At 36.2% G+C, this 12,431-nt stretch overlaps 2 protein-coding genes across 2 annotated transcripts; one reads left to right on the top strand and one right to left on the bottom strand.

Moving 5' to 3' along the window:
• Positions 1 to 808: 808 nt before the first annotated feature.
• LOTGIDRAFT_161662 (hypothetical protein) lies at positions 809 to 7,379 on the bottom strand (the record flags this gene model as incomplete). Its single annotated transcript, XM_009057508.1, has 10 exons — positions 809 to 1,161; positions 1,646 to 1,819; positions 2,027 to 2,141; positions 2,524 to 2,696; positions 3,046 to 3,260; positions 3,828 to 4,062; positions 4,426 to 4,490; positions 4,924 to 6,071; positions 6,432 to 6,526; positions 7,094 to 7,379. The coding sequence occupies 10 exons, from the start codon at positions 7,377 to 7,379 to the stop codon at positions 809 to 811; spliced, it is 2,859 nt and encodes a 952-aa protein (XP_009055756.1).
• Positions 7,380 to 7,987: 608 nt separating this feature from the next.
• On the top strand, positions 7,988 to 12,407 carry LOTGIDRAFT_232618 (hypothetical protein). Its single transcript, XM_009057509.1, has 6 exons — positions 7,988 to 8,088; positions 8,896 to 8,980; positions 9,333 to 9,480; positions 10,330 to 10,522; positions 10,999 to 11,264; positions 11,690 to 12,407. Exons 3-6 carry the CDS (start codon positions 9,400 to 9,402, stop codon positions 12,116 to 12,118), a joined length of 969 nt encoding a protein of 322 aa, XP_009055757.1. The 5' UTR covers positions 7,988 to 8,088; positions 8,896 to 8,980; positions 9,333 to 9,399; the 3' UTR covers positions 12,119 to 12,407.
• The last annotated feature ends 24 nt before the right edge of the window (positions 12,408 to 12,431 follow it).

Raw genomic sequence — 12,431 nt, forward strand, 5'->3', positions numbered from 1 at the left:
CAAGCATCAGTTGGAATGTTTTGAATTATCACAGTTATTAAAAGGCAATAAGAAAACCTCTGGGTATAGAAGTGAAGACTGTGTGTGATTAACACACTATTATGAAACAAACTTAATATACCAATATCACTTATATTATATCAAAAATAACCATTCTATATAAGGACTAATTAGCAAAAGATAACATCATATTGATTCTTTAAATTTGTATTAATTTTAGAAATTTTTGTCAAATTATAACATAATATATTAATATATATGGTGGCTGCAGAATGAAATAACTATTTATATATCAGGATTATTGGTAAAGTATCGAAGCTATATTGTGACCTCATATTAACATGGATTAGGATATCTTGTCACCTAAATATAGCAGAACAATTGAAATACCAGCAGTTTTAAAATTCCCTGTCAAGATTTCAATATGGAGAGTATTCTATGTTATTGCACTAGACATCAACGACAAATAGTCAATATTGCCACAATTTTGAGCACTGCCTGCACCAAGGGTAGTTTATTTTGAAAATGGTGGCCACATTGGCTATTTGAATTTACAATAACCTTTTCTACATTGCCTTTTTTTTGCAATAACCAATAAATAATAGAACACTAAGTACTACCGACCCCAAAACATAGTAAAAAAATTACGCCATCTGACTGATAGCCCAGTTTTTATAGAAATTGAACCTGAGAGTGAACGACTTTTCAAAACCAGCTATTTCAAAATTCTTCTGAAAAGTTTCAGTACCAAAAAAACAAGATTATTAAGATACCAAATACTATCAACCCTAAAACATATTAATAAAAATTATGCCTTCCAACTGATTTCTTGCCCGGTTTTTATAGAAACTGAACCTGGATATGTACTTTCTCCAACCTTCAGTTGCTGTAGACTCAGCTCTCCGAATGATAGTTTGATGGCATACGTAACAGTTGAATCCTGCCCCACACGAGCTGTAACAACTCCCAATACCCCCGGCAACATAACAGGAAAATTAAACGGAGGTTGTGATTTAGGTTCAAAGGTCAAGATACCATCTGGTAAATTTGCCTGTTGCCCTGACAACGCTAGAATTAAATGCCATGATGACATGTAGTAACCATAGTGACTAGTAATGAAAGGTTGACCGTCTGCACCATAACCGATTCCACCAAGTATACCTGTAAGAAACGATAAATTATAAAGCACTTCAGCATTCTAACATATTTAGAATTTTCCTTGTGCTACAATATAGATTGCTAGAGTTAGATCCTGGTATAGGAGAAGAATCAGGATAATACCTTCGAACGTTTCAACCCACTTTCCCCGTCAGTGATAAAGGCTGTAGGGGCTGACATGGAAAAAGAGTTTAGTCGTACGAATGTGACAATAACCTAAACCCTGTGTGTTACAGGCTCTGCACGTTAAAGATCCCTCGACAGTTGGAAATCGAATAAGCTGATGCCGCTGTCCTGGAAAAATTCCCTCATTGCACACTGCTTGGTATTTCCAGTCATTATCATCCCAAAAGTCCAAAAAAAGCAGGGCGTAAAATTCCTTTTCCTTGTGCGAACCTCTTGACAACACATGACAGTCTCAGAAAGTTTTCACAGTCGCAGAAAATAATTCAACTCATGAATAAAAAAAAAAATAGCACAAATTTACCTGGCACATTCCACAAATCATTCAAAATAGTTCTCATTCTATCCAAGGTCTTCTTAGCCACCCCCAACGCTTCATCAACGTCTGTTCCCAGCCTAATCTGGGTGGACGCCCAATTTGGATTACCCATCATCCATATTGCATTATCTTGAGAAGGGCCAGGATACGGATAGCGTCCTGAAAAGGAAAAGTATTTATCATATAAAACCAAGTTTGTAAACGATATTTCCAGCAATCTGATTAAATAGTGTGATTCATCCTTATTTTTACCTGCAAAATAAATACAGGCCTACTTGATCCATACCATTCCCTGCCAGGAGGGGCCAGGAGGGAGGTCCAGGGCCCCCCTACACTTCATCATTCTTTAAAAGAATATCTATTTACCTGTCTGTACCATCATACCATAAGGTGTATCATTATAATCTAACTCAGCAGTCAAATGTTTTGAGATCTTGGTTCTGTCAACTAAATCTCCTAAACCAACAGAATGGGCCAAAACCTGGAAAACATATTAAAAGGGAAACTGTCAGCTTTTATCAACCTCAACGATTTGTAGAGCTATCTATTGTCACTAACTTCTGTGTTGAAATTTGTCATGTCTTGTAATCTCAGTCCAATGGTTTATAGATTGTTAGGTTGTTAAATTGGGGAGCTTCCCTATTTCTTTATTTTATCAATTCACAATGTTTTCTGCAAAGCACAATTTTCTTGACTTCCTAAGCAGCCAAAGCAATGTCTGTCTATGTATGTTTCTGTGTAATAGCCAGAGACATGTATTCATGAAAAGTTTGCCAAGAAAGGGTGTCCTCCTCAACATTGCTTCCACAGCCAGTGCTTTCAATGGTCATCTTAGCGTTGGTTAGTGATCAAAAGTAACAAACCTGAGCATAAAGAGTGTCTGTCATCAAGGCCCCAGGGTTAGGTATAGACAGATTATGTATACTAGGGGTGTAAGAATTATAATATTCAGCTGTACTGTTCCATAAATATTTATCTAAAGCTTCTATACCCTCATTATAAACAGCTCGACATTCAGCTGCAAATTCTTCATCAGCTGTTAAATTATTAATATAATGAATTATACAACAAATTACATATCAATTTTCTTTCTAAAGATTACAAATTATTACAAAACCCTGTAAGTTTACTCAATTGTTAATCCAATACATCTTTATGACCCTATAGGGATTGTGGAAAGGTTTCCCAAACTTTTTTTTAAGTGTATCAGGGACACTGATAGAATCAATTTGCACCATTCCAATTTTTGGTCATATGATCGTGGGTCTTGCATGCAATCCCAGTACAACTAAGCGTATTATGATGTCAATATTGCAAAAGCTACTAAGCCTTAAGATACATGATTGCATTATGTACCTGAATCAATAACAATTTCCAATGCTTACCCATAAATTTGGCCAGTTCTTCTGCAGCTCTCATAGCCAGTAGGTGAAATACAGAATTGTAAGCACAAACATCATAGGCATTCTGTCCAAGAACATCATATGTATTAACCATTCTAATCAAGGTACCAGATGATCTCGCTGATAGTATATGCCATTGTGCTGCTTTCTTGGCATTAGGATAAAGTTCCTTTGCAAAATCTTGTTCATTACCCCATCTGAAACACAGAGATCTCTTTAAAATTGCAAATACCCAGCCACATGTATTTTACTGTCCAGATCTGAAACACAGAGATCTTGTGTGACCAGCCACATGTAAGCATATATTTTATACTATTGGGCATGTCATATTTATATAATGTTTCATTCTGAGTAAAGCTCTTTTCATGAATGTACTAGTATGTGTTTTGAGTCACATCAATGTATAGGTATTGTATACATTGTACATAACCAAATGTTCTGCAGGCTGTGTCTAAATGACCAAAGATATTGGTCTTCAATCAGTTCCTATTTCAAATATATACTAGTAAATAGTCTACCAACAGAATAAATCTGTATTACTATTCCCTCTACCTACAAATAAAGTATACTGCTCATATTATGAATCAGACCTATTAGAGTACAGAGTACAGAGATCAAACCTATTAGAAATTGGCTCAGAATCTTCTCAGCCAACCACCCTAGGTTAGAAACAGATATCTAATACAGATATTACTGTCCTCATTAGACCAAACAGGTGAAGAACAGTAGGTCATAAAACACCATTTCATAGACATTGAACTAACCTGAGAAGTTCTAGAAGATACGTAATAAACATAGAGGAAACATCCGACATGACTCGACCACTGGGAACATCTATTTTATTACCAAAATGTTGAGTAAAACAGTTGGATTGTAGCTGTTCTGGGATCATACCATTGATCAACTGAGACTTGGCCCAACCTCTCATTTTATTCTTAGTAGATTCAGGTAGAAACATAATGTAGGGTATATGACGTTCTCCATCATTGTGTACAGAATCTACAATACAATGTCAAAATGTATTACTATCAATGATTCCTTATTCCAGTCGACCAAGCTGTAAATGAGTATAGATTATATGTGGAAGATCATTGTCAAGAGGTATGGCCAAAAACCAGCTGGTAGACAGGATCCTAGTGAGCCTAAGATGTATAAAATGTTTTGCCAAGATTCTGAAACTACTACTTCTTTTCACATGAGGAAGTATATCAATTATAAGTGAGTAAGTATTTCATAATGAAGAGTGGTATCAGGTGTCTAGAAAAGTAAGCATACCCTGCCTTGCACCAAACCCTTCATTGCTGCTAAACACACACAACAAACAAGAAATTAGGAGGATAAAAACAAAAAAGGTAGACTTACCCATATTAGAACAATCATAAGCTTCCCACTGTCTCCATCTACCATCAGCAAACCACATGGCTGACCTATATATAATAAATATATAACTAGTACATATTAGTCGACCGGAAAAATCTCAAATGATTCACATAAAGGTGCGGGCACACGAGGCGTCTTGGTCGGATTTTTTGGTCGTTGATTTCTTGAGTGAAATTTCAAGTGTGCCTTTGATTCCACGACAAGATTATCGCATCCCCGACAGGATTTATGATATTAAACAAGTTTGATAATTGTCTCCAATAGTTTTATCATCTGTAAGACAGGCTGTCATCATCCAATTAGATTCATTTTTCTTTCAATTGCACGCTCCGCACGTGACTAGAGATTTTTGTCTCCTTGTGTGCCCCTGCCAGTCTGTGAAACTCTAGACTCTAGTCTCTGACCTAAGATTATCCTGTCCACAAGTACCTGGGGGTATAACCTCAAGATGAATCAAAAGAATCATTGAAACAAACTGACCTTATATGACTAAGACTGTTGATCAACACGTCAGACAACCAAACTGGAACACTGCTCTGACCATTATCAGTCTGGTTACCAAGGAAAACTTCATGTAATTTATTTATCGCAGCTACTTGGTTAGCCATGTTGATTTTTTGACCATTCAAAATAGAGTCAGCTACGTCAACGCTGCTTTTAAACAAATTCTTATACCAATTTCCATAGACTGTTTCTCCAAAGTCTCTGTTAGGATAGTACCATGAAAGAGTCATCGGAACTTGGACAGTTTGTCCAGGGGGTATGCTAGCTTTAATTGAAATGGCACCAGTAACGTTCATAGCGCCCTTACCAGAAAAGGTGAACTGTCCATTACTTGCAAAAGTGTTCCAAAGAGCGTTAACATTGTCATCAACGCCAAAAGTTACAGAATCCATATTTGTACATAGAGAAATGTCTCCATTTGGCGGCAGATTTCCTGGTCTGTCCAAAGTTAGACAATTTAAGTTGCCCTTTCTTACGACATTCCATGCTCCTTTCAATCCTGATGATTTTGTCGTGTTGTAGCCATTGAGGTTGACGGTGGTGGACAGAAGGCAGGATTTATCTACTTCATTGAATGTCCATGTCTGACAAGCTGGCCAATCGTTGCAGACGTGCAAACAGTCAACGTCTGTTTCGCTGGGGGTAGAGAAATCATAATAATTGGACTGAACTGGCGTGAAAATGAAGTCGCGACCTTGTCTGTTTTCGATTCCAAATGGGAGATTAAACATGAAGCTTGTATCGACTGCTTGAGTTTTGGACGGGTTGGAGGCGGTGAAGAGAAATGAAATGGCGGGAGTAGCTGAAGAATTCATATCATGAAGAAAATAAGTTGAGAATGCTGTTAACGAAACATTAGACAATGGCAGACGGCTGTCTTCAACAGTTAATTGTGAAACAGGGTGTAATCCTTTATATTTTAAAGACTGGACACCAGGTAAATTAGAGGCTGGATGCGTCTGTAAAACCAATGCCATATTTCCGTTATTTCGATTCAGTAATTGTCTCCAAAATACATCAGCAAATTTCTTCGTTTGATAATTTTTGAAGGGTATGAATTTTAGGGTATCGTCATGGGCTTGATTTGTTGATGTCCGGACAGCAAAGAAGGCATTGTCAAAAACCTGAAAATGAAACATATAAATTCTGTTACTTTTTGTACAGGAAAATCATCAGGTCTACTGTCAAAGATGGCCACCTTCTATCTCTCAAAAATTTACCACTTTCTAATCACAAAATGTTAAAGGTGCTTATAACATTATGGATCTTTTGATCGTAAAGCTTGGTGGCTCACAACTGGAAAGTGGCTAATTCTGTAGATTTAACAATTCTGACTGACATATTATAAACAAAAACTGTATGGAATTGTGATAAAAATTGGGTTTCGTTTCAAATGCATGAATAAAATGGGCCTAGAAGATTGTTTTAGTGTCCTAGTTTCTATAGCTAACAGGATATAAAATATAACAAGATATTCCCTCTACCTGTATTTTAGGGGCACTAGAAGGTGACTGATTTATAATGGTCCATTCATGTAGACTTCCATCAGCTCTTAATTCTATACTACCACACGATATACCTTAAATACAGTGGATATAAAATAATATACATGATATACCTGAATATATTAGATATAAAATAATATACATGATATACCTGAATATATTAGATATAAAATAATATACATGATATACCTGAATATATTAGATATAAAATAATATACATGATATACCTGAATATATTAGATATAAAATAATATACATGATATACCTGAATATATTAGATATAAAATAATATACATGATATACCTGAATATATTAGATATAAAATAATATACATGATATACCTGAATATATTAGATATAGAATAAAATAATACATACATGATAATCCTGGAAATATCTATAAAAATATAAAATACTAAAATAACACTATGTGGACCCTTTAAAAATGGCATCTCAAGGTTAGACATAGAAATACCTTGCCTTGCTAGTAACATCCACCAGGAAGACCCCAAAAGAAAGTACTTCTTGTTAAATTCTACTGAAACCATCCAACTACTATTGAGTTTCTCCCATCCACTTTTGTATCGCTAATTTTTGAGAAATTTTACCATATTCTTTTGGAAATTTTGATTGTCAACCTACCTCCTAAAGCTACAGAACTTCTGATACCAATAGGTGGTGGCTTGGTACAGTTGGCACCGCAGGTCTGGTACCTATAGTTATAATGTCCTGAAGACTGCCAGGTTGTGTATGGCGCCGACACATTCTCTGCTTCTAAATAACTACATGGTTGATTAACCCATTCATATTCATCAGAACTTGTCACAGTGCCTTGGTTGAGATCATCGATGGAAAATGACGGAAATTCTAGAGGTTTGGCTGCTAGACATAGACCTACTGACAGCACTGCCACCAGCAACACTCTCATTCTTATAAATTATCTGAAAATCATTTAAAAACCTATAGAATATAGTGTAAGAAAACTTAAAGTTAGTAATATCAGACTCTGGTAAAAGATGACCTCTCTAAGTAGGCCTAACTCTACTCTTATTTAAGAAGAGGTGGGTTCATGGTTCATTGACAACACTTGTCAAAACTTCAAAACTTAACAGATGTGCAGAGCTCAAATTGTCCAACAAAACAAGTACAGTAGACAAGTACAGTGTCAACACAAAATCTGCATCTCGATTAAATAGGAATTGGTATAGGATAGCAAAGATACCTCGCGCCTTTCCTTTTAACCTTAAGCCGCCCCAGCAGAGAGTAATGAAGCTTGCATTTTCTCACCTCGACCTCACTTGACCAAACAATCAACAGAATATTTGGCATCCAAATTTGCTATGCAATACGTCTGAACTGCACTTGATTGCCTAGCACATTCCATAAACTCATAAAAGCATAACTCACTTGTTGTCATCAAATTATATCACCAATAAATTAATTCATCAATCAATCGATTAATTAAGTTTCTTCCTGCAAAAGCAATTTACCTGTGTCATGTGATAGTCATGTGATCAAACCGGATGTTTACATTTTGTAAACAAATAGAAACCTCTGACGCTCTAACAAAAACCTGTTTTGCAAGAATTTAAGTCCAGTTTCTTATTTATTTGTGAAATTGCGGACTAATTGAATGGGTAATAGTAAAATAAAACTTCTTTAATGTCCAATTATCGTAATTTATAGTTAATTTAGTTATTTTGTACTTAATTGCATCCGATAACGTACCCATAGTTTCAATCATTACGTAACCAACTACAAGTACAAGAGCAAAGTTTACACTGCCCCTCGGAATCAAATTCTCTCAGATCCGAACTTTCTGTGTTTGGACTATGAATTATTTAGCCATGATATACCAACACCCCTGTACGGCATATCTGTCCTAAAGTAAAGAATGGGGTCGATTTGAGGCAAGAAATCTCAACCAGGATTGTCTGAATATGAATGAAAAATGATAGGCCTGCTTGATCTATAAAAGTTGTAAATCATTTTAAATATTAACCCCATAAAGCTGATTTATTGTAATTATTGTTGTGTAATCATCTGGATATAGGCTCACATTTTTCTGGTGTCGTGGACATAAGAGAAAAGTTGATGTTGATCCTTATAGCCTATCACTTGGATGATCCACGACGAGGGGTGATTTTTATTCTAATGCTGGATCAATGCTAAGACAAATTTGAAGTGCTTATAAATTTCATTGAAAGTAGCTTAGTAGGCTATTTTCAAAATAGGCTCACCTAGTCCCGTCGCCATGAATAACTGACATTTCTTACAATTTTGAGGTGCCAAAATCTATATCTTTTTTATTTTGCTGGGGCTGAATTATCTCTTGCTGGTTTCCAACCCTATAACAACGGCCCGGGCTGGACTCACCACTCTGGTCAGTCTAAATTTCAGTTCATGGTATTTTAATGTCCCTAATTAACAAAATGATTATTCAGAATTCAAGAGGCTTGGTCATCGAGAACGTCAGTGTTATTTGAATTGACCAGAAGAGTAAACAAAGCGAATTCGGACAATTAAAAAGTAAGTTAAATTGGTGGGTATGATATGCCATAACGACAGGCCTTTTACGTTATGGACTTAGCTTTGATACTTTAATAATAATAAACTCTTTATTTAGCATGGGTCAGAATTAGGTGCAATACACAAGGACATGATCCTGTCTAACATTCAGCCCATGGGAATAATTCCAAAATGAATTATCATTTTTTTAAGCTACCACCTGATATATAGGCTATTAAATTTCCACTTGTTATTCAACGTCAAAACCTTACGAAAATGAAAATTGTTCAAACTTTTTGTACAACCAAGAAGTGGCATATCTTAAAATTGTGTTCCGTTTTTTAAGTAATAGGCAACTGTTTTGTTCATTCAGGGAGGCAATAGGGCATATCATGTAAACTGTTCATGAAGTAAACATCTATCTATATGAAGCGGTCTCTATGAAAAACTGCCATGTCATTGTATATGTGTATAAAGCCGTTAGCTGTATGAAATTTATCCAATTTAGAAGAATCTCTAGGGTAAGGCTCTTATCTATAAATTATTCACTTTTTATGCTCTGATTAACGTGGGTAAATTATCAATATGTTGTATAGAATTATAAAATTTATAAACTGAAAACGATTTGTTAATTTGTTAGCACAGTGAAGGTCATCCAAATTTTAAAAAAATCAAGATAAATACACCAGTACATGAAAATATATCAATATTAAAACATTGCTTGAATCAGGGGAAAGTAGTGTTTCATTAATTCTTATTTATTAAAGATAAATACCGTCTACTTACATTTTATCCAATTTCATATGCAGGTCACTTTCAGAAATGTAGACTAATGCTCATAAACTCTGTATATGATAGATTCTTATAGAAATTACTCTTTTGTGATATCTATAACCCACCAGTGGCGGAGCCAAAATAGCCGAATTATTGTAACTATATACCTTTGGAATCATCTAGTTATAGGCTCACATTTTTCAGATGTGAAAATTTGATGATGATCCTTTAAAAGCCTATCATTTGGATGATCCAAGACGAGGGAGGGGGGTGGGAGGGGGGGACTAGTTGATTTTTATTCTATTGTTGGACCAATGCTATAGACCTAATGGCTAAGACTACTCCCCCTCGCAGCCCCGGAAGCAAGTTTTTCGGACAAAAATGTCAGAACTTGGTAAGAAATTAGGACAATCTCAAAAACTTCCCCCCCCGCCCCCTCTAGGACGGAAACCTAGCTCCGCCACTGTATCCCACCTCATCGATGAATGGACCACAGTAAATGCACCCCTTTGCCCAATCCAATCTTAAATTTATTTTCAGAAATAGATTTAATGATCGTAACGTCCCAATTTACATTTTAGTATCTCCCTTTTCAGATAAAAATGGCGTCTCAAGATACAATGTGGTCTTTTGGTTATGGAAGTAACATGGATGTCAAGGCTGTGGAAACCAAGAAAAAAGTTAAGATCATTGATCACACGGCTGCTATTCTGAAAGGCTGGAAGTTGGCCTTTAATCTGTCTGGAATTCCACTAGTAGAACCAGCTTATGCCAACGTTACCAAAGGAGGTAATCAATGGTTTGAAAAAAAAAATGATATTATTAAGAGGTTTTCAGAACTTTTTATGTCGACCGGGAACAGTTATGGTTCTATTTGCAATATTCCGTCAGATGCCTATGTGTCTTCTTGTCTTTATAGAAATACCTTGCCGTAAGTTATTAACGCTTAGTTGTAGTAGAAGTAAGAAAGAAAAAAAACTTGTTCAGTGGAGTCACGGATGCAGTGTTCCCGATACACATAAACGTTACAATCTCTTTACATTGACATCGAAAATAATTGGGCCCTTTTTTTAAAAGACATTTCAGAGGAGACATAGATAGCCCCCCAAAAAAATGCGGTCAACGGATTATTTTAAAGAAAGATCCCCCCTGTAACAATAGTCTTTCAGCCATGATTATATGCTGCAATTTTTCATATTCTGATGCATATTTGTCTAAAAATATTTCAATGTACCGGTACCAGAACGTTCTGCGTTACATTTTAGATCCAACAGATGAAGTCCATGGTGTTGCTTTCTGTATGACGAAAGATTCTATTGAACAAATGGACAGGGTTGAATCTGGTTACAACAAAGCGCAAGTAACACTTGAAGCTTACGATGGTCGCAAACTAGATGGATTTGTCTACGTGAACAAACCGTCCGCAGTTTCAACAGAAACTCACCAACCTTCCAGTAGATATGTCGGTGTTCTGGTTAAAGGTGCTAAACAAGCGGGTCTTAGTAAATCGTACATAGAAAATCTACAAAAGGTACTTTTTTCTTTATTTTTTGAACGTGACGAAGAAGGATGGCAAATTGGTTATTTAAGTTGAAGCCCGATCATAAGAATCTTTGATAGTGTAACTATTCATAACCAAATTCTCATATATAACAAATATACACTCAAAGCATACAAAGTCTCATCAGAAGGATGATTGGTAGATAAACAAGACATTACCTTATGCTCGTCTTAGGGGGATTCCACTGCAAGGTATGCGAAACCATGACGTGGACGTAAGTAATGGACCGAAGTGTGGTTTAGAACTCGCGAAGGGGAAAGAGCTTTCCGCGTTATGTAGCAATACATGCAGAACTATGTCGAATTAATGAATTCCAAATAGGTCACTAAATTGTTGGAAATGCGGAATTCGACAATGTCAAACGTTCTAATATCAGAATAAATTTCTACTTTCAGACGGAAGTCTACAAACCATCGGCAGAAACCTTGAAACTTCGAGAATCTTTACCCAAACCAGACGACCTTCCAGCAATATCCGTAGAAGAACTAGCAAAACATGACGGGAAAGACGAGAAATTTCCAACGAGAGTCGCAGTTTTAGGTTATGTGATGCAACCGGGAAGATCTTGGTTCGGAACTCATCGCGGCAGAGACAGAACCACGAGATTTTTGATGCAATACCACGGGTTGCCGTTAGATGATAATGAAGATTTTGGAAAACCGCCATATCCACTGCTGGACTCGTTAACTGGTGACGAGAAAGAATATATTTCACGATGGATGGACCATTATTTATCTTCCTCGAATGGCAAGGCTGTTGGTTATGTCAAAGAATTCAGGGAGCAACAAAAATCTGGCCAAAGCGTTTATCAGTTGCCCAAATAGATGTGATATTGGTCATTGCGCTAATTACAGACATAAGGGAGCGTAGCGCTATAGGGTTTTGATGGGGTAGAGAACATCATCGGAGTGTAGAGGAGACCATATTGAGTATTCTGAGCTCAGAGACTAGCGACACTTCCGGTTCTGAAAGTCAATGGTTGGGCAAGTCTGTCTGCTAATGATAGCATATATTAAGATTATAAACCTAAAGATTGTTTTAGATTGAAAAAATGTAAGGATTGTTGAATAAAAACACACAATATTCTGCTGTTATCTTGTTTAATTTCCCATCCTTTTTGGCTTTTTTGTTGGCCCC

The sequence above is a fragment of the Lottia gigantea genome, assembly GCF_000327385.1.
Source record: "Lottia gigantea unplaced genomic scaffold LOTGIsca_30, whole genome shotgun sequence".
Taxonomy (NCBI): Eukaryota; Metazoa; Mollusca; class Gastropoda; family Lottiidae; genus Lottia; species Lottia gigantea.

What these genes read in the sequence shown, in the direction of transcription:
- LOTGIDRAFT_232618 (XM_009057509.1), top strand. Translation starts at nt 9,400, where the DNA reads ATGAAAAACTGCCATGTCATTGTATATGTGTATAAAGCCGTTAGCTGT. An exon ending in TGCCAACGTTACCAAAGGAG is followed by an intron (nt 10,523 to 10,998) that starts GTAATCAATGGT and finishes GTTACATTTTAG; the next exon opens with ATCCAACAGATGAAGTCCAT. An exon ending in ACATAGAAAATCTACAAAAG is followed by an intron (nt 11,265 to 11,689) that starts GTACTTTTTTCT and finishes TTCTACTTTCAG; the next exon opens with ACGGAAGTCTACAAACCATC.